Source organism: Staurois parvus, unplaced genomic scaffold, assembly GCF_062004578.1.
Source record: "Staurois parvus isolate SC_StPar_1 unplaced genomic scaffold, SC_StPar_1.0 ptg000059l, whole genome shotgun sequence".
Taxonomy (NCBI): Eukaryota; Metazoa; Chordata; class Amphibia; order Anura; family Ranidae; genus Staurois; species Staurois parvus.
Window position 1 is genome coordinate 230001 of NW_028317855.1, and position 27273 is coordinate 257273.

Below are 27273 nucleotides of genomic sequence, written 5' to 3' on the forward strand. Positions count from 1 at the left end.
GGCCCAAAAAAAATGTAAACTCTGGGGGCTGCTAATTAGGATTTGCGAGCACATCCAGAAGGACATTATGGGCTCTACGGGCCTGTGTTTGAATTTTTGGTGACTGCAGGACGCTACTAGTACTAGCTACCTCACCAGCTTGGACTGCTCTTATGGGACTCGCCACGTCACCAAGTGACGCTCCAATGCTAGATTTTAAAAGGCCAGGATGTACTAGGTTGTTGGTGCTCACCATTAAACTGAAAGGTAGTGCAGCATTGGTACTGGCACTCTGCTATGAGAATAATTGTGCGATTCTAACACCTCAGCAACCTGAGCATGGGGTCGGGTATGCATGACCTTAGCAAGCACCAATTCTCCATTGTCTGAGCTATCTATTGGGATGCCAATGCTCTTTACAGGTTCATATTCTGAGCCTGATTCTGCCAGTGAGGACTCCCCTTCACTCTTATCTGACATACTAAAAATTCTGTAGGCCTTTATACTAGTGTACCTATCTTTGGACATTTTGGCCACTATATTTATAGGTATCTAGTGTGATTCACTGGAAAAAGAAAAGGTCCATGCTGTTGGGCTGCTTGAAATGCTACAAACAAAAATCGATTGCTAGTGCTAGCAGAGATTAGGCCTGATTCTGCTAACACTGTGGTTTTGTGTGCAGTGTATCAGAAGTGACGGTGATCTAACACTGCACTTAGGGGTGGGGAGTTGCAGAGAATCTAAATGCAAGTGCCAGCAAGTGTTGGGGCTGAACCTGCTAACGTGTCTTGGGGACTTTAGTATAGTTCTGATCTGATCAAAAATATTGATCTGTGCAGACACTATACTAGTAATGGAGGTTTATAGTGTGTCTGTGAGAGTGTTCCTGATAATCAAAGGGTTAAATGTGATGGTGATTGTGTGACGGGCCATCTGATGCTATCTGGGAGGGGTGCTAACTGAAGTTGCCCTTGACACTAATACAGTGATCAGTAAAAAAAAAAAAAAAAATCTGTACACTGTACTAATGACGCTTCTGGCAGGGCAGTGAAAGGGCTAAAGGGGGGGGGGGGGGGCTGGCTATCGGGGTTAAATGTGACTAAGTGATTTTGTGTATGTTCTCTTCACTCTCTGGAATAGAAAAGGAGAGAGGAGTACATCACTTCCTGTGCCTGTGTTTTGTAAATGCAGGCACAGGCTTTACTGTGATTCAGTAGAACTGATCAGCTGGCCTGGTCCTGTCCACTGATCAGTGCTGTACTGAATCACAGCACCGCCAGGTGCGTGCCCCCTGCCCAGGAGCACAGAAGAGCAGGTATAGCCACTGTATAACTGTTATACGGTTGGCAAGCCGGTAATAAATTATCTAATTGAATAGGACTTGCAATGTGCACTGTCACAGAAGTCTTTTTAAAATGCCTACACACTCTTCGATTGTAAGCTCCAAGGAGCAGGGCCCTCCTAACCCTCTTGTATTGAACTGTATTGTTGCTGTATTGTCTCCCGTTATATTGTAAAGTTCTGAGCAAACTGTTGGCACTATATAAATCCTGTAGAATAATAATTGCAGTGGCACATTTAAACATGCCTAGTGGGGTTTTCCCAAACCAAAGAGGCAGAGTATTTGCTGTGTACAAAGTATGTCCCAGAGAGTAGTAGCTCCCATGTGAATGACTAATGGGTGCATGCGAAACCTGCAGCAGCCATGTCTGTTAATGGCTTCTTTTCTGAGAGGAACAGCTTTACTTCAAGTCAGTCAGAGGCACACTTAAAACTGTGGATTCCACTCCCACAGCATCTGATACACCAGTAGCTTTTGGGGTGCACAAGGCAAATCTCTCCAAAACGTTTCTCAAACTTCTCCTATTTTGATGATCACTTTCATTCCCTCTCAAAATAATCATCTATTCCATTTAATTTGCCACTGCTTTTTTTGGTGCCTTGTTCCTAAGAGGATACGCTTATGAAGAAATGGGCATTTATGCCTGTGGTAGATTTTAATGTTTAAAGAGTGGATGGGCAGTTTGGGGGTACTTGAATGCCATGGCCAGGTTTTGTAAGACAGACTTTTGCTCTTCATGGTTCTAGAGGGCCCACATAAGGGCTTTTTAGCAAGGACAGCTGCGTTCTCACGCTGCTCTCCGGCAAACCATTGTACAAGAGTATGCCATCAAGCACCAACAACCACACGTTACCAATACAATTCCTTCTGCTACATTTCAAAGCAGTGGGGTTTCTGGAAGAATTTTCTTCAGACTGTCAAAAAAACAGCCAGATCCTTGGCCTTAATTTGGGCAGAAGAACCCTTTGGCTTAAAGCATGGTCTGCGGACCCATCATCTAATTTGCACGTGTGGTCCCCCATTTTCATGGGATCAGCTTTTTGGCCCAGATTTGCACAAGGTGCTAGAATGCACTGCAGGAAATAAAGCTTTCCCAGAAGGCAAGGTAGCCAGAAGTCTCAGGAACAACAAGACAAGCCTGAAAAACATTGGAGGGTGGAAAAGGGGGATCTTGTTTAACCCTCCTCAGCAACTAGCCAAATCCCAATGAATCCTTTTCTCTCAGTAGGAGGCAGGTTAGGAGGATTCCTCCCACAATTTGAAACCATCACCTCCAATGGTTTCATTCTGGATCTGATCAGGAGTCTCAGTACAAGCCGGAATTCAACTCACGCCCCGCCTTCGAAAATCTTAGTTACCAGTCTTCCCCAGGATCAGGAGAAAGCAAATGCCTTGCACCTCCAAGTCGGAGAGCTGATAGAGCAGGTGGTCATTCCAGTACCTATAGTCGAACAGGGTCGTGTGTTTTATTCTCACCTCTGGGAAATTTCAGTTAATCTTAAATCTCCAGCCATTCACAGGTCCATATATTACAAAATATTTTGTATGGAGTCAAACTTTTCTGACGGTGCCCTGCTTAGTTCGGGTTTGTTTTATGGCCATGTTGGACCTGAAATATTCCTACTTGCATGATCTTCACAAAGGTCCAGGGGGAAGCGTTAGTGCCATTAAGGTTAAACGGCATTACAATTGTGCCTTATCTGGACGACCTCCTGCTGTTAGCTTTGTAGAAGCAGAAGCTGATTGCAGACCTAAAGTTCATGCAAGAGTATCTTCAGTCACTGGGATAGCTGATCAACATGGAAGAAAGAGCATGAATCCTTCCCAGCTAATGAGATTTCTCAGTTACGATTCATTCCTTGCAGAGGAATTTTCCCGGAAGAGCTGTTACTGAAGGTCGGTCAGTAGGTGGCACGGTTTATAAGTCAGCCAGTAGGTGTCCATCAAAGAAGTCATGACAGTAGTTGTCCTTATGACAGCCTGCTCTCTGGCAGTTCCATGGGCAAATGACAGCCTTCTCTCTTGTAGTTCCCTGGGCATGGCTTCATCAGAGACCCCTGCAGCTTTTCCTTCTGAGAGTCTGTAATGGGTCTAAAGACTCTGGATCAGATGATTGAGATTTTTATCAGAATGAAGAGTGCTTTGGTGGCGGATGACCCATCCTTCTGTTTCCAAGGGTTTGACGTGGACAAGGCCAATTTCTTTAAGGACAAACACCTATGCAAGCTCCTGGGGCTTAGGGGCCCACTTCGAAGGGCAAAGTAGCCCAGTGACCGTGGTCCCTGAGAAGTCAGGGCATCATCAAATCAGAGAGAGTTGATGGCAGTCGACAGGGCCTTGATGCCTTTTCAGCAGGATGTGAAAGGGCATCAACTCCAAATTTGTTTAGACATTATTACCACTGTGGTCTGTATCAGAAAACTGGGTGTTCAAGAAGCCCAGCTCTTCTCACAGTGGTACAAGCTATCCTGGATTGGACAGAATTGAATCTGGTGTCCATATCAGCAATACACCTAAAGGGCACACTAAATTTCTTTGCAAACGTTCTTAGTCAACACTTAGTGAGACAGGATGAATCGTCCCTGAATCCAGTGGTTTTCGTTTCACCTACAATGATCTGAGGAAAGCTAGAGGTGCACCTTTTTGCCTTCCAAGCAAACAGAGAGACACAGATTTTTGGCTCTGAATCCGTCGGATCCAACTGTAGCAATAGATCCTCTAGCAAGCTGCTGGACATTGTCTTTGCTATGCCTTTCCCCTGTTTGTGCACATACCAGAAGTGGAGAAAATCAACCTTGTTATGGTAGCGCCTTTTTGACCTAAAAGGCCTTGGTTTTCTTTGCTGCAGTCCCTGGCCTTGACTACTCCAGTCTTTCTTCCAATAAGGGAGGACTTATTTTCTCAGGGCCGAGTCCTTCGTTCTCAGGATACTATTCTGAACCTAGCAGCGTGGTATCTGAAGAACAGATTTTACAGTCTCAAAGTTTCTCAGACAGGGTGATCAAAACATTAATCAATTGTCACAAGCCTGCCACCAGAGCAATCTGTCTAAAACGTTTTTAAAAATGTAATACGTGGACGTTGCTACATCTGCGAGCGAGTAACTCTGAAATTGTGTCTATCCTGGAAATATTTCAGGATGGTGCACAATAAAGACTATCCCTCAACACTTTAAAAGTTCATGCAGCTGCTCTCTCCATTTTCCTCCAGTTTTCCCTCTTGGAGGATTCCACAATTTCTAGATTTTAAAGGCTGTTGTGTTTTCAATATATTTATTAAATCTAAAAAAAATAATGGAATCAAAGTATGTTTAGTTTAACACACAGGGTACAGGAGGTTCAGCAGTATAACGAGTAAAAAAAAAAATCAAAAGAATACATTAATAAAGAATACATGTAAAGGAATGGGGACGTGAGGAAATCTTGTGTAGATGGAAGATCACCAGTAAACATACATTTTAAAAGAGAGGGGGAGGGGGCATTCCAAAAAGGAAATATCATGAGGACATTGTGCAGATAGAATGGCAAAAGACCTCAGTTGTGGGTGGTTCACAAAGAAATATAAAAATATAAGAGTATGAAAGGGGTTGGGAAGATGGGGAAGGAGAGAAGAATTAGGATGAACTGTATATTCGTATATCTGTAGATGCAGCTTCCCTGTACTAAAAATAAGGCGAGCAAGCAAAATTCTGTCTTAGAGCAATCAGCTGTTTTTTTTCATCTAACAGATGTAACCGTGCATGGCCCTGTCACAGGATCAAAACAGGTAGAAGTGGTCTGGTAATGGACACAGGGTCTGTACATGTGCAAAGTGCAGAACTACGGAGTGTACATTGTGAGTGGAGAAAACTGCTGTTGCAGGTTTCTCCAGATTTTGATATTTCTGGATGGGGCTCCTTAGTTTGGAGATTTCAAAGTGCCTTGGGAGGGAAGAAATCTCCAATCCAGTTTCCAGAGTTTGAAGTCAACCAGCAGGGTGTGGGCCAGGTGCTCACAGCCCATATAATGATGGTTTGCTGAGAGTTTCAAGGGGGAGTGTAGTGGCTGACATTGAGACCCTGATTTACTATTGTGCCTAGGTGCATTTCCGTGGGCGAACGTCTACTTTTTAATAGCGACCGTCTACTTGTAGATGGCAAAAACATTTACTAAAGAAAGAGTCAACAAGTAGACGCCAAATCGAATTTACTAACCAGACAAAGTCCAGGAATCAGGCTTAAAAAGCAGACTTGCTAAGAAGCACGTCTGACACAATGACAAATCACTGCAGAGCCATGTTCACATTGAAATTTGCTTTGCCAAATATCAGGACTTCACTTTAACCACTAGCCTACAGGGCACTTATACCCCCTTCCTGCCCAGGCAAATTTCCAGCTTTCAGCGCTGTTGCACTTGGAATGTCAATTGCGCGGTCATGCAACACTGTACCCATGTGAAATTTTTATAATTTTTTTGTGACAGATAGAGCTGTCTTTTGGTAGTATGTAATCACCTCTGGGTTTTTTCTTAAACCAAAAACCTCTGAAAATTTTGGAAAAAAAGTTTTTTCTTAGTTTTTGTTATAACATTTTGTAAATAAGTGATTTTTATCCTTCACTGATATGCGCTAATGAGGTGGTACTGATGGGCACTGATGAGGAGGCACTGGTAGGTGGCACTGATGGACATTGACCAGCATCACTGATGGGCACTGATACATGGCACTGATAGGCGGCACTGATAGGCAGCACTGACTGGCATTGATAGGTGGCACTGATGGGCGGCACTGATTGGCAGCACTGATAGGTGGCACTGACTGGCATTGATGGGTGACACTGAAAGGCAGCACTGATGGGCACTGATATGTGGCATTGATGTGGCACTGATGGGCACTGGCACGAGGCACTGATGAGCACTGACACAAGGCACTGATGGACACTGACAGGTGGCACTGCTGGGGCTACACTGATCATCAGGGCACACTGATCATCAGTGCCCTGATGATCAGTGTACATGTCCCCTCCGCAGAATGCCGATTACCGGCTCTCCTCTTCTCACGAGCTGTCGGCGTGACTGCTCGAGAGGAGAGAAATACAGATAACCGGCATTTCCCTGTTTAAATGTGATCAGCTGTGATTGGACACAGCTGATCGCATGACCCAGCCGACATCTTCGACTCTTTCCGTGATCGGTGATCCGCTGTGTCCGAGGGACACAGCGTACCGCTGATCGCCGCGCTGCGCGCTCTCTAGCTCTCTGAGTGCTTTGGGGGGAGCCACCCTGCCTGAAAGCACCCCCCCATGTTGAGGGCATGTGGCCTGGTATGGTTCAGGAGGGGGGAGCGCTCGCTTGTCCCCCCCGTCTTTCCTGACCTGCCAGGCTGCATGATCGGATAAGAGTCTGGTATGGATTTTGGGGGGAACCCCATGCCGTTTTTTTTACATGTTGGTGTGGAGTTACCCCTTAATATCCATACCAGACCCGAAGGGCTTGGTGTGGATGGGAGGGGGGACCCCACGCCGTTTTTTATTTATTATGGCGCTGGTTTTTAAATGTAATTCTCCCTTTTTTTTTTTTTTTCTTCACAATAGCTCAGAAATTCAGCTGTCACTTCCCCCAGCTAAAAGAGAAAGTTTTCTTTGAATTTATATTCCTAAAGGAAACTATGTTTACTTTGAGTTTATTAAAAGATAGAAAGTTTTCTGTAACTTCGGGGAAAGTGACATCTAAACTTGTGAACTATAGTGAAGAAAAAAAAAAGGCTGGCATTTGCATTTAAAAATCAGCGCCGACATACACGTGGTATTGCGAAAAAATTAACAATTGTGTAAACAGAGGCATTATTTTCAATGAATTTTCATTCATAAACTGAAAATTATATTAACCGAGGCTTTGGGAAACAGAGGTATGCCTGTATTAGTATTGCAATCCTTTGTATTGGGATACATAGAACCAACATACATCTGAATTGGCAACATAGCACAACATTTGTGGCACATTTAAGATATCTGGCTAGTTACACTGACCTTGCCCAGGGATTTAGGATTCGCACCACAGAAATACAGGCGGGATTAGTGTTCAACAGCTCCGTGGATTAGTGGTTAGCAGTGCTGCCTCACAACGCTAGGGTTGCCGGTGTGAATCCCAACCACAGCAATGAATTTGCATGATCTACGTGTGACTACCCTAACATACATGTGCTGGTGGCAGCATCTTTGCTTTCTGTCTGAATGATCCCTAGAATGTGAATTAGAATGAGGCCTTGTCTGTTCAAACACCTTTAAAGTAGCACCTTATGTGAATGTCAAACGATGGGATGAGATAAGGGCCTGAACTAATGATTGATTTGATAATGCTGGTTTGCACTCCACCCCCTTTTGGGAAGGTTTGTCAAACCAAGAGAAGAGAGAGAGAGAAAAGGATTTAAAAAAAATTAATAAAATAATGGCATGGAGCCCCCCCAATCCATAACAGACCCTTATCCGAGCATGCAGATACCTCATGCCTTCAAAGATTTATTTCCTTTGTTGAATTGCCTGCTTGGTTCACACTCGATGCAATTTAAAATTGTGCTTTTTGTTGGCAATTTCACCGTGTTTTCTGTAGATTCACCAATGAGTTATTGCGTTTCAATTGCGTTTTGCATTGCGATTTCTATTGTAGTCTATATGTGAAATCGCTACAAAATGCAGAAAAAGTTAGACAAGAACTACTTTTGAAATTGTGCTGCAGCAAATCGCTTACGTTAAGACACTAAGACACTCACATCCACATTCATTAGATCCGATATCAGGTTAAATTTCAATTCCCAAATCGCACCTGAAATTGTGCACCCTGGATGCGACTTGGCATGCAATTTACATGCCCTGCGACTTGCAAATCGCATGCCAAATTGTACCCGATGTGACTGGGGGCTAACATCACAGTCACATCTAACCTGATTTGGAAATTGGGCAACACAGTGAAGTCACACAATTTCAAAATCAGATTGGATGTGAATGGAGCCTATAGCGGACAATAGGGTGCGACGTGGCCTACGATTTGCAAGTCGCCTAGCATGCAAATCGCATGACAAATTGCACCCGATGTGCCACCCCGCTCACATCAAAGCGGATTTTGAAGTGGTGCAACTTGCACTACGGTCACATCATGTGACTTACAGTGAAGTCACATGATTTCAAAGTCGGGGGACATGCTGATTTAAGTGCGATTTGCAACATATCTGACACAGATCTCTCTGCAAATCGCATGAAAAGTAGTGTATTCATTACTTTAGAAATTGTTGCGGCTCCAACCAAGTTTGAACCACACCAATATGAACGCTCTAATAGCGGTCACATTGAATGCGACTTGGCATGTGATTTGCATGACATGCAACTTGCAAATCGTATGCCAAGTCGCACCCTATTGTCCGCTATGAGAGCAGTCACATGGGTACGTTTCCGACACTGATTTCTAAAGTAGTACATGTACTACTTTTGTGGCGTTTTGCATAGATATCTGTGTCAGATGTCTTGCAAATCGCAAGGAAATCTGCATCTTCACTGTATGTCGCACAATTTCTAAATCGGCTTTGATGTGACCAGGGTGTAAGGCCTTTTTATGTTTGATTTCCTGAGTGTTTTTCCGATCTATGGGAAATGCCGCATACTAGCAAAAGTGAATTGACATTTTCAGTATTGCATGCGAGATGTGGTCATGTGACTGTCTTAACTCATGCGATAATCTGGAGTGAATTGTGCTCATAGTGCCAAGAAATATTGCCAATAGGGTTCCCTTTCACATCCCTATTCAATGTTCTGTTGCATGCTACACTTAACTGTGGCTTTCTTTCTGACTCTGATTTGTGGGGCCTGTATACCAAGGGTTAATGCAGGTGGTCAGAGAATTAATCAGGTGCAAACACTTTCTCTGACCAATGAATGACAGTGGTGGGTGTGGAATACCTTATATAAAGAGTTGCAGTAGTGGGTGATTTTCCTTGTACAGGCCATGTTATTTTCTGCAAGTCCTTGTCTGTGGTGGTTTGGAGAGGAAGAGATATTTGTGGTGAATTGCCCCAGGCCACACTCACACTGTGTTTTGATGTGGGCTGTAAATGTTTTGCATTTTTTTCCTTCGAAGGTGTGTTTGTGTATTACTGTTCAATGATTGTGTGTTTATTAGCTTTGCATTGTAATCATAACACATGTCAATTGCTCTGCTCTTCCAAGTTTGCTTTATTTAGACTGAAATGCAGTTTTCAGACAAACCTGATGAGAAATGTATGTGTGGGGGATTTGGGGTGTTTTATTTTGGCATATATTTTTATATTGATATTTTGATCTGCAGCCTGTTTTGTGGATAGATAAGTCTATGTGATTCTTATTAACTGTTTGTTTCCTACTGTGACCTGTGAAAGCACAGTTCATGAGAAGTATAATCTTTTAGATTGTAAGCTCTTATGAGCAGGACCGTTCTATTTTAGCAACATCAATGGTGCTTTTTTTTTTTCTTTTTTTCACCAAGAAACTGAATGTACCTACTTGTTGATGTCCAAATAAATGTGGAATGTGTATTTTATCAATAAACGTTTGGACTATGTATCTTTTGGGTGGATTATTTCATGTTCTAGTTGAATGTACTAGCACCCCTAACACTTATTTTTGCTAGCTATATAATATGCCGAAATCTTCCTTGTTAGAGTGCACATATGCAAGTATGTCCAAACTAACAAACCAAAAGCCCCCTATTGCACCACAAGACTATGTTATATACCAATGAATAGGTTGTGTTTAATGTGCAGCTAGCTATTTTTCTACAATCCTCTTAACAGTAATAAATTAGGCCCCCAATTTATGTTGCCTTTCGGCCAATGTCATATACATAGTAGAGCTGCAAACATATATTTGTGAATGTCATATACACAATGAAAAGAAGCCCCGCAAAGTCCCACTGTTGGAAAAAAAAGACGTGCTGAAGAGGTTACAATTTGCCAAAGAGCACATTGACTGGCCTAAAGAGAAATGGCTCAACATTTTGTGGACTGATGAAAGTAAGATTGTTCTTGTTAGGGATCCGGGTATGACCAGAAATGTGTGGACTGACACAGGGACACGCAGACTTCAGGTATAGTGTGAATAAGACAATTTATTAAGACTAAACAAAACATAAATGCAGTGCAAGACTAAACAAAAACACAGTGCAAACAAACCAACCCAAACCTCCAACAGATAACAATAGAAACAATACTAAGCGTACTCGGGCAGGCCGGGTCGGTAGCAAACGGGCAGGCAGGGCACAAGGAGCAGGTGGAAGAGTAGTCCGGAATAGCCGAGGTCAGGACAGGCAGAGTTCATGCAGAGTCAGGGATCGAAGCAGAATCTGGATCAGGCAGAAAGCAGACAGGATGCAGGTACAGGGGCCCATGGGAAACATACACCAAGGCCCTGATCACAGGCCTGGCCATTCCTTAAATACACCTGTTGTAATCAGCTTCAGGTGATGGCTCATTGCAGGAGTGAGCCTCTGGTTGCTGAGAGCACCCGCTGGCCAGCCCTGGTACTGCAGCCCACAAGGCAGGTGAATCCCACCACCACTGGCAAGTCCATTCCTGACAGTACCCCCCCCCCTCAAGGAGCGGCCTCAGGACGCTCCAAACAGTCCGTAATGGCCCAAATGTTCCACCGCCTGGGTCCGGCAACTGTCTGGACATCCCACTGCCGGAATCAAGCGATTGGCTGGGTCTCCTTCTGATAGGCCTATCTTTTTGTAGGAGACTGCAGGAAGGCAGATTGCTGGACACAGGATTTCCAGAAGCAGGCTGGGCATCAGGAGCTGGTACGTCAGGCTGGGCAGCAGGCAGAGGCACGTCAGGCGGGACTGCAGGCAGAGGCACGTGAGGCTGGGCAGCCGGCAGAGGCGCAGCAGGCAGAGGCACGGCAGGCTGGGCAGCAGGCAGAGGCACGGCAGGCTTGGCAGCAGGCAAGGCAGTGGGCACCGGGCCTTCAGGCGGAGCAGCGGGCACCGGGCCATCAGGCGGAGCAGCAGGCAATGCAGTGGGTACCGGGCCATCAGGTGGAGCAGCGGGCACCGGGATATCAGGCAGAACAGCGGGCACCGAGTCATCTGGCTCGACAGCGGGCACCGAGTCATCTGGCTCGACAGCGGGCACCGAGTCATCTGGCTCGACAGCGGGCACCGAGTCATCTGGCTCGACAGCGGGCACCGAGTCATCTGGCACGACAGTGGGCACCAAGCCATCTGGCACGGCAGCGGGCACCGAACCATCTGGCAGAACCGCGTGCACTGGGTCACCATGCTCGACAGCGGGCACCGAGTCATCTGGCAGGACAGCGGGTACCGAGTCATCTGGCAGAACCGCGGGCACCGGGTCACCAAGCTTGACAGCGGGCACCAAGCCATCTGGCACGACAGCGGGCACCAAGCCATCTGGCACGACAGCGGGCACCGAGTCATCTGGCACGACAGCGGGCACCGAGTCATCTGGCTCGACAGCGGGCACCGAACCATCTGGCAGAACCGCGTGCACTGGGTCACCATGCTCGACAGCGGGCACCGAGTCATCTGGCAGGACAGCGGGTACCGAGTCATCTGGCAGAACCGCGGGCACCGGGTCACCAAGCTCGACAGCGGGCACCAAGTCACCTGGCTCGACAGCGGGCACCAAGTCACCTGGCTCGACAGCGGGCACCGAGTCACCTGGCTCGACAGCGGGCACCGAGTCACCTGGCTCGACAGCGGGCACCGAGTCATCTGGCTCGACAGCGGGCACCGAGTCATCTGGCACGGCAGCGGGCACCGAACCATCTGGCAGAACCGCGTGCACTGGGTCACCATGCTCGACAGCGGGCACAGAGTCATCTGGCAGGACAGCGGGTACCGAGTCATCTGGCAGAACCGCGGGCACCGAGTCATCTGGCACGACAGCGGGCACCAAGCCATCTAGCAGAACCGCGGGCACTGGGTCACCAAGCTCGACAGCGGGCACCGAGTCATCTGGCAGGACAGCGGGTACCGAGTCATCTGGCAGAACTGCGGGCACCGGGTCACCAAGCTCGACAGCGGGCACCGAGCCATCTGGCATGGCAGCGGGCACCGAGCCATCTGGCATGGCAGCGGGCACCGAGCCATCTGGCACGGCAGCGGGCACCGAGCCATCTGGCACGGCAGCGGGCACCGAGCCATCTGGCACGGCAGCGGGCACCGAGCCATCTGGCTCGACAGCGGGCACCGGGTCATCAGGCATTGGATCGTCTGGCTTGACAGTGGGCATCAGGTCATCTGGCTCAACAGCGGGCACCGAGTCATCTGGCATAATAGGACCATCAGGCTGGGTAGACACATCAAGCTGGGTAGGGTACACTGGGTCATTGGGCATCAGGGTATCAGGCTGAACCACGGAAGACGGGTTCTCAGACGCAGGCTGACTGATTTGGATACTGGCAGGATGGTATTGGTTGGAAAGAATTTTCGCTTTTTCCTGGTTTTAGTTACTGTAGCGCAGGAAGTAAGCGCAGGTTTGTAAGTGGATAGATCAGCTGTAGGCAGAGAAGAGCTGAGAGATGGAACAAAGGAGGGAGCAGTTGCTACAGAGGACTTCTCTACAGGGTTAAATATAGGATAAGTGCAGCAAGTGGGAGCAGGGGACTGATATGTGGTAGTTAGCAGAGTATACTGGGCTGTCACTGGGGGTGCTGTCGGGGATGCAGGAAGAGTGCCCTGAGCAGAGGAATGACGTTGCAAGCTGACTGAGGCTGGGTGCAACAAGTCTGACCATGTCTGCAGTATGGGTTGAACAAAGCTCAGCTTACACAAAGCCTGTCTGGTCAAAGACTGCACTGCGTTTATACAATCTATTAGCACCTGTTGTGAACATGCAGAATAATGCTCCAAGAAGTAATCCACATCATCCTCCAATAACCACACCAGGGACTCTACCTGGTCGGCACTAAATGGAGGCAAAAATTCATCCTTGCATTCGGGGGTACCAAATGAAGCCAACTCTGCACAAACCTGAATCAATGGTTGCACCTCAGAGAACTCTGTGCCCTGATCTACTAGGCAATGAGCGATCCTTATGCATTCTAGTAGTTGATCCCTGGTATACTCCTTCAGAGTCTGATCAGCATAATCTCTGTCATCAAAGACTAGCAGAGACAAATATATCACCTCATCAAGATGCATCCTTCCCAACAACAATAAGCCAAGATGGCTTCCCTGTGCAGCCACTTCTGGTCAGGAATGGCCTTGGTGTTCTGTTTCCCATGGGCCCCTGTACCTGCATCCTGTCTGCTTTCTGCCTGATCCAGATTCTGCTTCGATCCATGACTGTGCATGAACTCCGCCTGTCCTGACCTCGGCTATTCCTGACTACTCTTCCACCTGCTCCTTGTGCCCTGCCTGCCCGTTTGCTACTGACCCGGCCTGCCCGAGTACGCTTAGTATTGTTTCTATTGTTATCTGTTGGAGGTTTGGGTTGGTTTGTTTGCACTGTGTTTTTGTTTAGTCTTGCACTGCGTTTATGTTTTGTTTAGTCTTAAGAAATTGTCTTATTCACACTATACCTAAAGTCTGCGTTACCCTGTGTCAGTCCACACATTTCTGGTCATACCCGGATCCCTAACAGATAACAATAGAAACAATACTAAGCGTAGACGGGCAGGCCGGGTCGGTAGCAAACGAGCAGGCAGGGCACAAGGAGCAGGCGGAAGAGTAGTCAGGAATAGCCGAGGTCAGGACAGGCGGAGTTCATGCAGATTCCGGGTTCGAAGCAGAGTCTGGATCAGGCCGAAAGCAGACAGGATGCAGGTACAGGGGCCCATGGGAAACATACACCAAGGCCCTGATCACAGGCCTGGCCATTCCTTAAATACACCTGTTGTAATCAGCTTCAGATGATGGCTCATTGCAGGAGTGAGCCTCTGGTTGCTGAGATCACCCGCTGGCCAGACCTGGTACTGCAGCCCACAAGGCAGGTGAATCCCACCACCACTGGCAAGTCCATTCCTGACAGTTCTGTTTGGGTCTAGTGGCCGGAGACAGTTTGTCAGACGACCCACAAACACTGAATTCAAGCCACAGAATACTGTGAAGACAGTGAAGCATGGTTGCGCAAACATCATGATATGGGGATGTTTCTCATACTACGGTGTTGGGCCTATTTATCGCATACCAGGGATCATGGATCAGTTTGAATACATCAGAATAATTGGAAGAGGTCGTGCTGCCTTATGCTGAAAAGGAAATGCCCTTGAAATGGGTGTTCCAACAAGACAACAACCCCAAACACACCATTAAACGTGCAACATCTTGGTTCCAGACCAACAAGATTGACGTTATGGAATGGCCAGCCCAATCCCCGGATCTTAATCCAATAGAAAACTTGTGGGGTGACATCAAAAATGCAGTTTCTGAGGCAAAACCAAGAAATAGAGATGAACTGTGGAATGTAGTCCAATCATCCTGGGCTGGAATACCTGTTCACAGGTGCCAGAAGTTGGTTGACTCCATGCAACACAGATGTACAGCAGTTCTCATAAACAGTGGTTATACAACTAAATATTAATTGATTCAATGGAAAGCAAAATCTTCAAACATTTTTCCGTTTATATAGTGAATGTTTGAGTTTGTAAAGAATACAAACACTGCTATTTTTTTGAACAGTCTAATATTCATTTTTCTTCATTTTTTTTTTTGAGGAACAACACAAATTTGATATATTTTTCTTCATGTTTTGATTTGGAATAGAATGTGTATTGTTCCCAATGCATTTGTGTGTATGGAAATAAAAGCTATTAGAAGGATTTTGAGATTTATTCACTTTTTTCAACACACTGCTATTATTTTGAACACAACTGTGTATGTGTGTATATGTATATATGTATATATATATATATATATATATATATATAACTTGAGAAAGTGCTGCACTCTTCAATTGTATGATTATGCTACCAGGGATTGTTACCTATACCCTTTTAGTGCTAGCGGCTATCTGCCATAATTACTACTCTTTAAATATCCTATGTGTATGCACTCGCCTATACTTTCTTGAGAGGTTGAAAAACACTTATCTAGAGCACACTAGTATATCACTTCCCACTCCGTGAGACTAATTTTTTGCTAGTGTCCTTAGGTGAAGGGCTTTCTTCTGAGCCCAGAAACACGTTACATCCTCTGTCCCCTGACCCTGTTCTGGAATCAGAAGCAGGGGACAGAGGATGTCCTGGATAGGGAGGTTGGGAGCACTAATCTTTGCCTAACAACATTTGACTTTCCACAGCCAAACAAGCCCCTTGGGGCACTAAGACAGGCTAAGTCAATTTAAAAAAAAAGACTTTACACTGTTTGTGCACTTTGAGGACTGCCCAGCCCTAAAAAGGGTTTTCATTCCTCAGTTTTATACTGAGATGTGGAAAATGATTTTAAGAAGAAATGGGCTTATCTGGATCCTGCCTTTTCTGTTCTCAATAAACACCTTACAGTTCCTAATGAGGATGTTCCATTTTTTAAGGATTCCATTGATAGGTGTTTTTAAGGCCTCTTAAAGGCCTTATATGTTTTTGCAGGTCCAGCTCTACAGGCAGCAATGCCTGCCAAGACTGTCACACATTTGTTAACTGGACAAGACAAATGAACAGAGATAGGACAGTTTCTGGTCTCTGTTCATGCTGTAAGGCTTATTATTTTGTGTTGACACTTGAGATTGTAATTTGGGAAGTATCTAGAATTTCCATTGTCTATCTGCATGTTAGTTAGATGTCACTAAATGGGACATCTACCCAATATTGTGTACCCAAATTATAGATGGAATCAACAATATCTGTTATTGCTTCCCTTAACCACTAGCCTACAGGGCACTTATACCCTCTTCCTGCCCAGGCCAATTTCCAGCTTTCAGCGCTGTCACACTTTGAATGACAATTGCGCGGCCATGCAACACTGTACCCATATTAAATTTTTATCATTTTTTTGAGACAGAGCTTTCTTTTGGTGGTATGTAATCACCTCTGGGGTTTTTATTTTTCTTAAACAAACCAAAAACCACTGAAAATGTTGAAAGAAAAAAGTTTTTTCTTTGTTTTTGTTTTACAATTTTGTAAATAAGTGATTTTTCTCCTTCACTGATGTGCGCTAATGAGGCTGCAGTGATGGGCACTGATAGGTTGCACTGATGGACACTGATAGGTGGCACTGATGGGCACTGATGAGGAGGCACTGGTAGGTTGCACTGATGGGCATTGACAGGCATCACTGATGGGCACTGAAATGCAGCACTGACAGGCGGCACTGTTAGGTGGCACTGATAGGCGGCACTGACTGGCACTGATAGGCGGCACTGATTGGCATTGATAGGTGGCACTGACTGGCACTGATGGGTGACATTGAAAGGTAGCTCAGATGGGCACTGATATGTGGCATTGATGTGCACTGGTCTGCACTGATATGTGGCACTGATGAGCACTGACTGCTGGCACTGATGGACACTGACAGGTGGCACTTCTGGGGCCACACTGATCATCAGGGCACACTGATCATCCGGGGGACACAGCGCACCAGCGATAGCCGCGCTGCACGCTCCCTGAGAATGGAAAGACGTCATATGACGTCCTATCAGAACGAGAGAACCACCTTGCGCCCGTCATTGTACTATATGGTGGGCGGAAGGTGGTTAAACAAGGGGAATTTCTGGCATCAGTTGACATACACATTTAAATTTTTCCAGTGCATCAACACTTTTTCCATTTTGTTGTGGGAGACCAACACTTTCAATTTACTAGAAAAAGCAGTTCTACAGACATGTGCAATTCATTTTGGTCCAAATCTAAATTCAGACAAATTTTTGGTTATTCAGAGATTTGTATGCATCCAAATTTCCGAATAACAGTAGTAGTGAATTTCATTAAATTTGTTTTGTTTATTCGTTTTCTAACGAATTTCAAATTTTCAGGAATATTGGAATTGGTCGAAAATGTATCATTCTGTGAGAAAAATAGCTGGTTGTTAAGGAGAGGGTTGAGAAGCTGACTGCTGCCTCCTTAACCGCTTCCCATCTGCCCTATAGCAGTAATACTGCTACAGGGCGGCACGGGTGTTCAAAATCACGTGTGTATGTATATATATATATATATATGTATATATGTGTGTATATATATATATATATATATATATATATATATATATATATATATATATATATATATATATATATATATATATATATATATATATATATATATATGATTTTGCATTTCCGGGTAGGGGGTGCACGCCTTACCCATGCCACTATTCACGGCCTCGGCTGTCAGAGATAGGATTTCCAATGTTTCCTTCTCATTGGACACTGAAACTTCTGGAGTCCTCCCTGTGCCCCCCCCCCCCAACACACACACACACACACCTTAAGCTGTCTAGAGCAGTGTTTTTCAACTGGGGTCTTGTGGCAAAATTACATAAAGTTGCTCCAACCCATAACAGTCTGATCTAAACCCAGGACCTTGCAATGGTCTCCGACAATACACAGAACATGGAAATGCAATTATTTTAGTAAATATAAACTGCTAAATACCTTTTCTCATCAGCAGTTAGAGCAGTCTTGTGACTTCTATCAGTGTCCAGCCGAGCACAAAGCTTGTAGGAGGAGTTTTCATTTCATTTCATTTGCTCTAGGAGGATGCAGAACCCCTGACCTCTGTCTGGACAGTGCTGTTTGGCCCTGTGGTGATCACATGCTCTCTCCCCCCAAAAAAAAGAAAAGCTCTCTAGCAATACAAACCACACTGAGCATGTGCAGAGTGTCTCCACATGATGTGTTATCAGCAGATGAGAGGGGGACACTGAAAGACGGGGAGAATCAGAGAAGTCAGGATCAAATGGCCTTTTTACACAATGCAGGGGATTAACCCCTTAGGTTCCACAGTGAGTATATCAAGCATGCTCTACTGAATATAATGACTGATTTTACTGTTGTGGGCTTAGTAACACTTTTAACTCTCAGCACGCACCTTCCCCCAGGTCTCTCCTCCTTCCTGCTGCCAACCTGTCTTTAGCAACCAATGACATCAGTTGGTAAAACTTGGGTGGGCAGCCCGCACAGCTTCCTGGTTTGCTGACACGTGTACAGATAGTAGGAGAAAGCCAGGAGGAGGTGTTGGCTATGCTCTCTCCCTCCTGTTTCTATCAAGGTGTTAACACAGGATCGCTCTCTGATCAGACTGTAGAGGAGTTGATTACCTTCTCACACTGCCTGTCCTGGCAGAAAATCTTGTGGATAGAGAAAGGTAGTCAAACCTTGCAAAGTCCAGTCTGAGTATTCTGTGTTACCTCCGGTATACAGATAAGTGGGAGATGAGCTGGAGGGGGAATGGGGGGGAAGCACATCCCACACCTCCTCTTGCTTTCTCCTCTGTGCTGCTCTCACAACTCCTGTAGTGATGAAAGGGATGTGGTAGAATGAGAGGTTTTGTGATAGCAGGAGGACATTAGGAGGGTGGAGGAGGCACAGAATTTGTGCTAGTAAGGAGGATTTTGGAGGGTAGGGTGAATTACAACCTACAGACCACTTAACTCTCCCTTACAAACTACATTTTAGGGCATGCGGTGCAGTAGCACGTACAAAACACTCATTTTCCTGCACCAAGCAAAAATGTGCTGCCTTTTCCAGATGTGGAGGGTGCCATTAATTCTTAATGGTATCCTTAAACATCTGATAAATATTTGTACATTGGCACTTGCTAACGTACATGGAACTGCAGTACCAGGATTATACGCCATTCTAAAGGGTACCTTGAGTGAAAAAAGGTTAGTAAACACTGGCCTAGACATCTCTTCTTCCAATCTTCAGTGACAGAAAACAGATTGATCACATGTCTACAATCTAATGCCTTAAAGCCTTGGTAGGCCCCCCAACAACAGTTATTGTGGTTACAGTAAGACGGGAGGAAAACTGCATTCACCAATGGTACTTCCTTACCAAACAGAGAAAAAAAGGAGATGAGAAAATGTATTTTTTAATTTTTCTGGTTTGCTTTTCTCCTTCTATTCACTTCAAAAACCGTAAGATCATGAGTTCTCTGTGGACAGCTATGGTCTGATTTTTGCTATGTGGGGGACCGTAAGAAGATAACTAAATGAGAATAGATGAGGTTATACTTGCTATTTTTTTTAAATATATTTTTTACAGCAGTGATATTAAACATTACCCACATGAATTGAGCCATACAGTCCTCTATTCCCCTTGCTTTAAAAGTTGCGATTGTGTTGGGTCACTGTAGCAATTGTACGTACAGATATGGATGCGGACATCCATTTTGTTCAAGATCCACCATCTTATGTCATTCTCACTCCAAGTCAGTCCCCTCCCTTTTTGTTGAATGGCATGTGGTCCGTGTGTGTGCGAAGTTCAGGAGTGCATATGGCACCGCTGGATACACTTCATGGTTGTTCAATTGGGCATAAAATGTGCTCTGAACGTCATCTAAGTCACAACAATAGAAGAACACAGCCTACAGAACATAATACTACACAAACATTAGATGTTGCCATGGTTTAATTGCACATAACATATAAACATTCACAGTGCAGGGAGGAAAAAGTATGTGAGGCCCTAGCTTAATGACTTCTACCAGAGCTAATTGGAGCCAGGAGTGAGCCAACCTTGACTCCAATCAGTGTGATGATATTGGATGTGTTGCTGACAGCTGTCCTGCCCTTAAAAAACACACACCTGTTTTGGGTTTACTGGTTTCAAGAAGCACTGTCTGATGTGAACCATGCCTCGCAGAAAAGAGCTCTCAGAAGACCTACGATCAAGAATTGTTGACTTGCATGAAGCTGGAATGGGTTACAAAAGTATCTCCAAAAGCCTTGATGTTCATGTGTCCACGGTAAGACAGACTGTCTACAAATGGAGAAAGTTTAGCACTGTTGCTACTCTCCCTAGGCGTGGTCGTCCTGTAAAAATGACTGCAAGAGCACAGCGCAGAATGCTGCATGAGGTAAAGAAGAATCCCAGAGTGTCAGCTAAAGACCTACAGAAATCTCTGGCACATGCTAACATTTTTGTTGACACATCTACAATAAAGAAAACATTAAACAAGAATGGAGTACATAGGAGGACACCACGGAGGAAGCCATTGCTGTCCAAAAAGAATATTGCAGCACGTTTGCAAAAGAGCACCTGGATGTTCCACAGCACTACTGGCAAAATATACTGCGGACAGATGAAACCAAGATTGAGTTGTTTGGGAAGAACACACAACACTATGTGTGGAGAAAAAAAAGGCACAGCACACCAACATCAAAACCTCATCCCCACTGTAAAACATGGCGGAGGGAGCATCATGGTTTGGGGCTGCTTTGCTGCCTCAGGGCCTGGACGGATTGTTGTCATTGATGGGAAAATGAATTCCAGAGTTTATCAAGACATTTTGCAGGAAAAGGTACGACCATCTGTCCGCCAACTGAAGCTCCGCAGAGGATGGGTGATGCAACAGGACAATGACCCAAAGCATACAAGTAATTCAATAAAAGAATGGCTGCAACAGCACAGTATACGCCTTCTGGAGTGGCCCAGTCAGAGTCCTGACCTCAACCCGATTGAAATGCTGTGGCATGACCTTAAGAGAGCGATTCACACCAGACATCCCAAGAATATTGCTACACTGAAACAGTTTTGTGAAGAGGAGTGGTCCAAAATTACTCCAGATCATTGTGCAGGTCTGATCTGCAACTACAGGAAATGTTTGGTTGAGGTTATTGCTGCCAAAGGAGGGTCAACCAGTTATTAAGTCCAAAGGTTCACATACTTTTTCCTCCCTGCACTGTGAATGTTTACATGTTATGTGCAATTAAACCATGGCAACATCTAATGTTTGTGTAGTATTATGTTCAGCAGACTGTGTTCTTTTATTGTTGTGACTTAGATGACGTTCAGAGCACATTTTATGCCCAATTCATGCAAAACTCCACGTAATCCCAAGGGGTTCATACTTTTTCTTGCAACTGTATGTATATATATAGGCTACATCCTTTTCTGTAAATATTTTTATTGCACCATTTTTACCTTTATAGTAATAAATCTTATTTTATGAAAAGTGTTGAACTATTTCTAAAGCTCTTTAATGCAAACTAAGAATCCCTGTCTCTGAAGAGTGCTACAGTGTGTTTTAAACTTCGGCATACATCTGCCTGCAGTGACAGTGTGTATACAGACGCTTATTCGAACATCATAGTGTTACTGCGAAGATTTGTGAGTTTCCTCCTTCGCTGTAAAAAAAAAGGTGGTGGTGGCAGTGTGAAGGGTTAATTGTGTAATTAACATGACCCAGTAACAATCGCTCTCAGGCGGCTGGCACATAGATTGTGGTCCAGTGAGCTTGAAAATCTTTGTGCAGGGTGCAGCTGAGCGTGGCATTGTTACGCAAGTGGCGGCGCGGTTTTAGATTGGCTAGTCCTCTGGTCACAAGTTGGTGAGAAGAACTGGGTCTGACGCCACGCCCGTCACAGTCACCCTCTCCTCTTTTTCTAGTACAGGATCAGTACAGAAATAAGAGTGCTTCCAGCCCCAGTGTGATGTGCTTGAAAATGCAGTATATTTACTTAAAACTTGTATTTAAATAGAAACAGATTGAGTTAAATTTTAACATTTTCATCATATTATATTTTTTTTCTTTATAGGAAGGTCCATCAATGGTTTATGTATACATTACAGATTTTTTAGATTTTCTGTTAAAGCAATGTTACCGGCTGTAGCAAATTTTTATTCTTTTAAACATTTATATTTTGCCATTGCAGTCCAGAGGATGAATCATCCACCTCATCCAGTGATGAAGATGACAAAGACAAAACCAGAGGCAAGCTTCTGGGAAAGGTTGTCTGTGTTTCCTTGAGCACTGAAGACAAAAAAAACCCATGGGTTCCTGTACTGGTACGTTTTTTTTTTGGTTTTTTTCAGTTATAGTTTTTATATCTAAAAAGAAAAAACAAACAAATATAGAAAACTTTGGTGGAATAAAGGTGATGCAGAATCTCTGTAATGGGATGGGATGTTTGAGTAGCCAAAAAGGCTACAGAAAACATTTCCCTGCCCTTTCTCCATATGGCCTTGCATGCCCTTTATCAAACATTTTTTTGTGTATTTTACATATAATCAAGTGACACAAATTCCCAAGTCCTCTGTAATGCAGAAGGCCAATAGTGAGGATGAATAAAATGGTATTTGTATTGAGGGAAAGAGAATCTCTTACCAGTAAAGACAGTCAGAAGGAGAGAGGACCCGGAGCTTTGAGGTCACGTGATTCTATGTAAAATGCACTAAAAAAATAAAAAGATATTTCCACAGCAATTTGTGATATAAGGCATGCAGGTCCATGGGGAAAGGGAATCTTTACATATCAAATTGCTAGTTAGCCTTTTTTTCTACTTTTTGAGGTAGCATATGCTCAACACGCGACCAATTTTTATAACACTGCTTTTAAAGTTTACCAAGAGGGCTATCCTACCTCTCTAAATCAGTGGTTCACAACCTTCAAGTGGTTCCAAAGTCACAAAGTTTTATACCTTATAGTGGTTGTGAAGGCAGAAGTTGTTTTACCCTACTGCATTCCATTTTTCCCCTGCAGCTCCCCCCCCCTCCCAAATAAAAATGACCATGCTGGAAAGTCCAAGGGTGTCACAAGATTGCGTGACGTCAGCAAATGTCTGCTCCAACCAACGCATTTCGTACGCATGCACGTCCTCGGGTACGTGAGGACGATGCATGCTGCTGATGGTCGGAGTGGTGGCCATCTTAGTACACTTTTTATGCTTTTTGATTTTTGTCTCTACGTGGATACTTTTTAATGTTCCAATAAATACTACACTATATGTAACTTTATTGGCTCTTGTGGTAAGCTATTCCCTGTAGGACAAGGGCTGACTTCCCATCCAAGTGCCCAGGACGAGTTTGGTGTGGTTTAACCCTTTGGCTGCCTTCCATTCTCAGATGTTTAATGCTTGATTGCCTGTTACCAGTTTTCATCTGGTGAGTGTACATCTGAGAGAGGTGGTGGATTATTTTGTGTGATCATTTGCACTCTGCACCTTAATTATACTGTGCCTCATGGTTTCATTAAGAATTGCTTCCATTTATGGATATTTGACTATATAAATAGCACGTTTAACTACGGACAATGATTTTGAGTTTTATCCTATTTATATATCTCAGAATTTATATGTTGTAACATCATTTACTACTGCACTTTACTTCACGGATCACCACGGACATTATTGTATTTAGATTCTGCTTGTGATACACTTTATTGTTTGACATTTGCTTTTTGAGCTGTTTAGCTGATATTTTCATGCTTTTACTTGATGCACTTTACTGTTTCACTCAGCTCATTACATTTATGATGCACTTTACCATATTTGATTATTAGATTTCGCATTTAATGTTTTTACATTTTTCTGGACAGTGTACTGACAGGATTGGTACTAGTGGATTGGTAAAGGGCCAACGTGGTACCAATATTTCAATACTTCAAAATGGGCAGAGATCTATTCCTGGAAGCTACAGGTCAGTTAGTCTAACATTGATAGTATGTAAACTATTGGAGGGGATGATAAAGATTTTGCTGATGAAAACAGTATCAGTAGTAGTTGACATGGTTTTACAAAAGGTAATTCTTGCGAAACCAATCTAGTAACATTCCGCGAGGAAGTGAACTGCCAGTTTAGATACAGGATGGCCTGTGAATGTGGTCTACCTGGATTTTGCAAAAACATTCGATACAATCCCTCATGAATGCTTAAATTACAAACTGAAGTCTGTAGTCAAAAACCATAGGGTTTGTACATGGATAGGAAATTGGTTACAGGGTCACGTCCAAAGGGTGGTGATAAATAGTGTGTACACAGACTTGTCTGGAATGGTAAATGGGGTACCCCACAGCTCTGTCCTGGGACCAATTCTGTTTCATTTAATCATAAATGATATAGAGATTGGTATAAATAGCTCAATCTCAGTGTTTGCGATACAAAGCTAAGTAGGGCAATAACTTCACAGCATGAAATAGAAACTCAATAAAGTAAAGGGGTGGGCAAATACATGGCAAATAAGGTTTAATGTTCAAAAATGTAAAGTAATTGTTTTAGGGGCTAAAAATATGAATACAAGTTACTCTCTACGGGGGGAATCCAGGATGGAAAAAGATCTGGGGATCCTAGTAGATGACAGACTCGGCAATATCATGCAATGCCAAGCAAAGCAAGTAGAATATTAGCAGGCATAAAAGGGCATTTACTCAACAGATAAAATCTTTAATCCTTTCTCTTTATAAAACTCTTGTGTATGGACATATCTGGAGTATGCTGTCCAGTTCTAGTTACCAATCCTCAGGAAGGATGTGCTGGAGAGAGTCCAGAGAAAGGCAACAAAGTTAATAAGGGGACTGGAGGACCTCAGTTACGAGGAACAACTACAAATATTAAACTTATTCTCCCTGGGGAAGAGATGCTTGAGAGGAGATATGATAACAGCGATATACAAATACCTCAATGGCGATTCTAACATGGGGAATAAACTATTCAGTCTCAGGGAGTATAAGACAACACAGGGCCACTCAACGAAATTGGAGGGGTAGCGGTTTAAATTGTATAAGGGGGATTTCACTGTCAGGGTGGTAAGGATGTGGAACTCACTTTCACAATCGGTGGCGACAGCGGGAAGTATTGATAATTTAAAAAAACTTAGATTGGCATCTTAGCAAACACTATTTATAGAGATATGGGATGTGATTTTTGACATGAGCACACACCCACAGAGGTTGAACTGGATGGACTGGTGTCTTTCTTCAGCCTTACCAACTATGTAATGATGTATTCTTGTCACTATAGACCTTATTGACCCCTCTCCAAACAGCACTTAAAGCTCTATTTTTGTCCTATTATTATTCTTCTTATACAGGATTTATATAGCGCCAACAGTTTGCGCAGCACTTTACAACATGAGGGCAGACAATACAGTTTCAATACAAGAGGAATCAGTGGGCCTTGCTCGTTAGAGCATACAATCTAAATGACATCACTCCAGATTACAGTGTGCCAGAAGCTGTGACGCATGTCATGGTGTTCTCAGGTATATTATAACCAGGCTTTTTTGTGGCATTGGCGTAGTAAAGACTTCAATCTGGCAACTCTACAATGCAGCTCATTTTTGTTAATGTATCATCGTATTGTGCTCCTTAAGACAACCACACCGTCTTTTTCCAGAGCAGCCTGTATTTCCCCTGAGGTTATCTGTGGGTTTTTCTTTGTATCCCGAACAATTCTTTCGGCAGTTTTGGACTAAATTTATGATGAAATTTGATTTTATTGGATATGTTTTATAAACAAAAGTTTTTTGTTTTTTTTTTTTACATTTTGGTCTTTCTGTTTTTATATATAAAAAAAAAAAATAAATAAAAAAACCCAGTGGTGATCAGACACCACCAAAAGAGAGATCTGTTTGTGTGGAAAAAAAATTGCGTACAGTATTGCATGACCGTGCAATTGCCAGTTAAAATAGCACAGTGCGGAATAGCAAAAAGGGCTCTGGTCAAGAGGGTAAAATCTTCCAGAGCTCAAGTTGTTAATAAGCTGATGTCCCATGAAGTCTTTTAAAAACACTTTAGTTCCCCAATGGCAAATATATATATATATATATATATATATATATCTATATCTATACTGTGTGTATGTGTGTGTGTGTGTGTGTGTATATATATATATATATATATACACACACCCTGTTCCAAATTATTATGAAAATTCTATTTAAGTATCACAAAGATTAAATATTTTGTTTTTCAGTTTAACTCATGGTTGGCATTGTGTCTCAGGGCTCTTTTGATCACTGAAAACAATCTTGGACACCTGTGATAATTAGATTGGCAGGTGAGCCCAATTTAAGGAAAAACTACTAAAGGAGGGTGTTCCACATTCTTAAGCAGAGCACCATTTTCAAGCAATATAGGTAAGAAAAAGGATCTCTCTGCTGCCGAAAAGAGTGAAAAAGTTCAGTGCCTTGGACGAGGTATGAAAACATTAGATATTTCACGAAAACTTAAGCTTGATCATTGCACTATTAAGAGATTTGTGGCTGGTTCAGAGCACAGACGGGTTCGTGAAGATAAAGGCACATTGAGGAAGATTTCTGCCAGATCCGTGCATCGGATCAAGAGAGCAGCTGCTAAAATACCATTACATAGCAGCAAACAGATATTTGAAGCTGCTGGTGCCTCTGGAGTCCCACGGACATCAAGGTGTAGAGTCATCTACAGTCTTGCAACTGTGCATAAACCTTCTATTCGGCCACTACTAACCAATGCTCACAAGCAGAAACGGCTGCATTGGGCAGAAAAATACATGAAGACTAATTTTCAAACAGTCCTGTTCACTGATGAGTGCTGTGCAACCCTGGATAGTCCAGATGGATGGAGTAGTGGATGGTTGGTGGACAGCCACCCTATTCCAACAAGGCTGCGACATCAGCAAGGCAGTGGTGGAGTCATGTTTTGGGCCAGAATCATGGGAACAGAGCTGGTCGGTCCCTTTAGGGGCCCCGAAGGTGTAAAGATGACCTCTGCAAAGTATTTGGAGTTTGACTGACCACTTTCTTCCCTGGTACGGAAGGAAGAACTATGCTTTCCGTAATAAAATCATCTTCATGCATAACAATGCACCATCTCATGCTGCAAAGAATACCTCTGCATCAGTGGCTGCTATGGGGATAAAAGGAGAGAAAGTCATGGTGTGGCCTCCATCCTCCCCTGACCTCAATCCTATTGAGAACCTTTGGAGCATCCTCAAGCAAAAGATCTATGAGGGTGGGAGGCAGTTTACATCCAACAGCAGCTCTGGGAGGCTATTCTGACATCTTGCAAACAAATTCAAGCAGAAACTGTCCAAAAACTCACAAGTTCAATGGATGCAAGACTTGTGAAGCTGCTATCA

The 27273-nt window shown here is 43.9% G+C and overlaps 1 protein-coding gene across 5 annotated transcripts in view; it reads left to right on the forward strand.

Moving 5' to 3' along the window:
- Nucleotides 1–27273, forward strand: part of ARID4B (AT-rich interaction domain 4B) — an 851761-nt gene that overhangs the window by 213316 nt on the left and 611172 nt on the right. For 4 of the 5 annotated variants that reach the window (XR_016311497.1, XM_089668527.1, XM_089668528.1 and 1 more), the window contains one exon: nt 22096–22228. Coding sequence is in view for 3 of the 5 variants with exons in the window: in XM_089668527.1 (XP_089524653.1) it covers nt 22096–22228 (133 nt within the window). In the remaining 2 variants the exon portion in view is untranslated. Of the gene's footprint in view, nt 1–22095; nt 22229–27273 lie in introns of those variants that run through there. The other variant, XM_089668530.1, reaches the window with a different exon arrangement.